The sequence below is a fragment of the Humulus lupulus genome, chromosome 1 (genome assembly GCF_963169125.1).
Source record: "Humulus lupulus chromosome 1, drHumLupu1.1, whole genome shotgun sequence".
Taxonomy (NCBI): domain Eukaryota; kingdom Viridiplantae; phylum Streptophyta; class Magnoliopsida; order Rosales; family Cannabaceae; genus Humulus; species Humulus lupulus.
In genome coordinates, this window is record NC_084793.1 from 260,131,607 (window position 1) to 260,136,476 (window position 4,870).

At 38.8% G+C, this 4,870-nt stretch overlaps 2 protein-coding genes across 2 annotated transcripts; both read left to right on the forward strand.

Moving 5' to 3' along the window:
- Positions 1 to 354: 354 nt before the first annotated feature.
- LOC133833012 (uncharacterized) lies at positions 355 to 2,036 on the forward strand. The gene is made up of 2 exons (XM_062263278.1): positions 355 to 1,007; positions 1,199 to 2,036. Exons 1-2 carry the CDS (start codon positions 355 to 357, stop codon positions 2,034 to 2,036), a joined length of 1,491 nt encoding a protein of 496 aa, XP_062119262.1.
- Positions 2,037 to 2,123: 87 nt separating this feature from the next.
- Positions 2,124 to 4,385, forward strand: LOC133833017 (uncharacterized). The gene is made up of 2 exons (XM_062263284.1): positions 2,124 to 2,880; positions 3,091 to 4,385. The coding sequence occupies exons 1-2, from the start codon at positions 2,124 to 2,126 to the stop codon at positions 4,383 to 4,385; spliced, it is 2,052 nt and encodes a 683-aa protein (XP_062119268.1).
- Positions 4,386 to 4,870: the final 485 nt, after the last annotated feature.

A 4,870-nucleotide genomic window follows, 5' to 3' on the forward strand; every position in this document is an offset into this window, starting at 1 on the left:
TGGAGGAGGTTGAGACTGAAGCTTCATTCTGGAAGAATGCGATTGTTTGCATTGTTCTGGGAGCTAACCCACCCTTTATAGTATTTGAAGAATTTGTCAAGAGAATTTGGGGCAGCTTAGGTGTTGATAAGATAGTGAGAATGCACTCAGGTTTTACCCTTGTTAACTTCAGGGATGAAGCTACTCGGGATCTGATTTTGGAAACGAGGGTTATACATTTTGATAAAAAAACCGGTGGTTCTTCGTCCTTGGACACCAGATATGGACTCTATGAGAATGGTCAAGTCGGTACCGGTTTGGATTAGGCTGAATGGTTTGGGCTTGCAATACTGGGGAAAAAATAGTCTCAGTGCTATGGTGAGCACAATTGGGAGGCCGGTTATGGTGGATAAAGTGACGCAAAGTAGATCGATGGTGAAATATGAGAGGATATTGGTGGATATGGAGATTTCGGATCATCCTCCGAAATCTATTTCTTTTATTAATGAAAGGGATCAATTAACTGAACAATTGGTGGAGTATGAATGGCTTCCCTCTAAGTGTGCTGCCTGCTCGAATCTAGGTCATGTTATGGAAAATTGTAATAAGAACAATGGTTTGAGTTGGAGGAAGAAATCTAATGATGAGAATGGCGCTAAATCAGACAAGAACATAGTCAATGCAGAGGAGGAGATTCAACAGCCTTCTGGGTCTGTTAGTCCTACGCCCAGAGCGGGTAATTCATCTAGCTATGGAGAGGAAGAGAGGACCAGTAGATTTCTAGAGCAAAAGGTCTCAAAGGTTAGTAGTGTTGTTCAGGATAGCTCAAAAGTTGTTCAGCAAGCTGGAAAAGGGAGTTCTGATGTTGCTGGAAGCTGGATTACTCCCAAAAGGAGAGGTGCTAGACAAGGGGTGGCAGATGCTCACAAGTCCGATTTAGCTCTAGGCAAGGCTAATTCGGGCAATGGTTATGCTGTGCTGCAAGATTTTGGGATTGGTCATTTGGTTACTAATTCTATCCCAATTAAGTGATGGAAGTTTGTAATATGATAGGGTGGAATGTGAGGGCTATGAATAAAAGAGATAAGCAAAATGCTATTCTTAGTATATGTAAGGAGAATAAGGTTGGTTTTGGAGCTTTTTTTGAGACTAAGTTGAAACATGAGAAAATCAAGGAAGTTTTTTAGAATAATTTTCACAATTGGGATTACTTTTCTAGTCCTATTGTTTCTGGTAGGATCTTAGTTGTTTGGCAAACTAAGTTTGTGAAGGTTGATATCTTGCTTGAAGATCCTCAACTTATTCATTGTAGGATCAGAGTGAGTGGCCAGCAGGAAATATTTTTCGCTACAGTGGTTTATGGTAGCAATTCTATGGGGGAGAGGAAACAACTTTGGGATAAATTAGCTAGTATTGGTCAATTAAAGTTTCCTTGGATAATTTTTGGAGACTTTAATGCCATGTTTAGCTACCAAGATATGAATGGTGGGAGACAAATCCTTGCTAAGGACATAGCTGATGCTCAAGATTGGTTGGCTTTAGGCCAAGTAGAGGAACTTAAATGTGATGGAGCTCTCTATTCGTGGTTGAACAAACAGGAGGCAGGAGGCCGTATTTTCTCTAAATTAGATAGAGTTTTTATTAATGATCTGTGGCTGGATGCTTTTCCGAAGACTGAAGCTCGCTTCAAATGGGACTGCATTTCTGATCATAGTTTCTATGTGATTCGTAATCAAGAAGTTAACAAGGTGGGATTTATCCCTTTTCCTTTTGGTAACCACTGGATGCAGTATAGAGGCTATAGAAATGCAGTTCTTCGTTGCTGGAATGCACCAGTTGTTTCTGGTGGAGGTCTTTGCAAGGTAGTCCATAAATTGTATCGGGTGAAGCATATTTTGAAAAGGTTCAACAGAGAGGAGGTTGGTAATGTTGTTTTGAGTTATAGGGAGGCTAAGGAGGAATTTAGTAGAGTTCAGGAGGCATTGGCTACTAATCCTTCTGATCTGTCTCTGCATCAATCAGTTACACAAGCTCAACTCAATGTTTCAGTCATGTAGAGCCGTTATGCCAGTTATCTCAAACAGTAGAGTAAACTTAATTGGATCAAGTTTAGTGATGATAATTCGAGATTTTTTCATGCATTTATGAGGAAGAGAAGAGTTGATAATAGAATTTCTTCCTTCACTATAGGAGGCAAAACAGAAGAAGATTATTCTAAAGTTGTTGAGCACTTTCTATCTCATTTCAAGAATTTTATGGGGAGGAGAAATTTGGCTGCTATAGAGATTGATAAAAATTGTATTCTTCAGGGAAACAGATTGTCTCTGGATCTTCAAGTCAGATTACAGAGACCTTTTACCAAGAGTGATGTGAAGAAGGCTCTTTTTAGCATTCACTCCTTCAAAAGTCCTGGTTTGGATGGCTTTGGCTCGGGATTCATTAAGGGGTTATGGTCAGATATTGGTGATGAAATTACTTCTGGTGTGTTGGATTTCTTTCAGGATGGGTACTTGCCGAAGGATCTAAATGAAATTGTGATTTCTCTTATTCCTAAGATAGCTGATCCGAGCTCAGCTAGTGACTATCGTCCTATTGTGTGTTGTAACACTCTCTACAAGTGTATATCGAAGATGATTTGCTCTAGACTATCGGAAGTGCTTCCCTTCCTTGTTCATAGTAATCAAGGGGCTTTTATAAAAAATAGAGTTCTAGCTCATAATATTATGATATTCCAGGACCTCCTCAAAGGGTACACTAGAAAGAATATTTCAGCTAGATGTTTAATGAAGATCGATCTGAGTAAGGCTTATGACACAGTTGATTGGAATTTTGTGGAGGAGTTGCTTAAGCATCTTTGTTTCCCCTCTAGATTTATTGGCTGGATTCTAGTTTGCTTAAAAGGTACGAGCTACAATCTGCTAATGAATGGGAGAATTCAGGGCTCTTTCAAAGGGGAAAAAGGCCTTAGGCAAGTGGACCCCATGTCTCCTCTCTTGTTTGTGCTCATTATGGAGTACCTTACTTGATTATTAGCGCATTATTCTGACAAAAAAGGCTTTGGTTTTCATCCATTGTGTAAACATCTTAGGTTGACTAACCTTTGTTTTGCAGACGATTTGATTATCTTTTGTAAAGGTAATATCAGTTCAGTGAGTAAGATTCGTGAAGCTTTCACTGTGTTTTGTGATTCTACTGGGCTTTCTGCGAATAAATCTAAATCCCATATCTATTTTGGAGGGGTTAAGGAAACCATCAAAGCTCAGATTCTTGAGTTGTTGCAAATGGAAGAAGGCTCCTTTCCTTTGAAGTACTTGGGGGTTCCTCTTCGGCTTACCAAGTGGAAAGCTTCAGATTGTGGGGTGATTCTGGATAAGTTGAACAAGAAGCTTAATTGTTGGGCGAGTAGGAACTTGTCTTTTGCTGGTCGTGCCCAACTTATACACTCAGTTTTGCTTGGTATAAAGAATTTTTGGATGAGTATATTCATTCTTCCATCCAAAATTACTGCTGCCATTGATAAAAGCTGTCGGGATTTTCTTTGGGGTTCTAATGGGAATAGAAGTAAGTTGCATCTCCCTTCATGGGAAAAGGTTTGTCTCCCCAAAAAGCTGGGTGGAATTGGTTTTCGTGAAGGTAAGAAATGGAATATGGCTTTGATGGCTAACTTTATTTGGGCGATTACTACCAAACAAGACTGCCTGTGGATTAAGTGGATTAGTTCCATCTATTTGAAGGAGTTTAACGTTTGGAATGTGCCTATTAGTCAGGATATGAGCTGGTATGTTAAGAAATTATTGAGGCTGCGACATGTTATTGATGAGGGATGCTTGATGCAAGCTGTTAAGGGAGGTAAATTTCATAGTAAACACTTTTATTCTTCTCTTATTTCTGCGCATTCTGTGGGTTTTGCTGAGACAGTTTGGAACAAACTTATTATGCCCAAGCATAGATTCATTTACTGGCAGATTTTTAATAATCAATTACTTACTAGAGACCATTTGAGCCGGTTCTTGCATATTTCCTCTGATCTCTGCCCTGTTTGTGAGTCCAGTTTGGAAACTCATAGCCATTTGTTCATGGAGTGCATTTATTCCAGGAAAGTGTTTGAGGAAATCGGTAGATGGCTGGGTTTTTTCCATTGGCCTGAATCTTATGAGGAGCTTACTCATTGGTGCTTATTAGCTAAGCATAACTTGAAGAACCAGATAATTAATGCAGTGTTATCAGCTTCCTGGTATTTCATTTGGTGCAACAGAAACAGCTGTATTTTCGAATCAGTTTGTAAAATGGCCAGCAGCATTAGTTTGGATATCAAGGATGTAGTTAAGTATAGGGTGTTTAGTTTGGGTTCTTTTTCTCATAGAAAAAGGGACTTATATTTTCGCAAGATTGTAGAAAGCTGGTAGGTTTTTCTATTTAGTTTTCTCTTGTTGTTTGGCTGAGTTAGCAGTCTGCTGGTTTGTAGCAGCTGTTCTCTTTGTTTTGTACTCTTGGTTTGTTTTTTATTAAAGTTTTTCTTTTGTTCAAAAAAAAAACATGAATTGTAAATAAAGAAGTTTTAGAAATGAAGAAATACTATATTGAATGTTGAAAGTAACGCTGTCTTTTCTTTTCTCTGCCGCTCTAATCTCCAAAATTTGTAATCCAAAGACATTCTAAGAGTTAACCCTAAACCTTTTTTATAGCCCTCTTAAAATTACATTTCAAAATAAAAATTAAAGCTGGAAATTAGTCGCAGGTCGCAGCCACTGCTATTGCTCGCAGCGGCCATGAAACACATTTTTCAAAAATATTGAGTGTAGGCTGGGACCTGGAATGTGGGTGGTCGTAACCATGAGGAAATTTTTCAACTTCTTTATTTTCCTTCAATTTCTTCAATTCCAGCCTTGAA

Bases quoted from the DNA above. Each gene is read 5' to 3' on its own strand.
- LOC133833012 (XM_062263278.1), top strand. From the start codon at position 355: ATGGTGAGCACAATTGGGAGGCCGGTTATGGTGGATAAAGTGACGCAA. The intron at 1,008-1,198 runs GTGATGGAAGTT...TTACTTTTCTAG, and splicing joins ACTAATTCTATCCCAATTAA to TCCTATTGTTTCTGGTAGGA.
- LOC133833017 (XM_062263284.1), top strand. From the start codon at position 2,124: ATGAGGAAGAGAAGAGTTGATAATAGAATTTCTTCCTTCACTATAGGA. The intron at 2,881-3,090 runs GTACGAGCTACA...TTTGTTTTGCAG, and splicing joins GATTCTAGTTTGCTTAAAAG to ACGATTTGATTATCTTTTGT.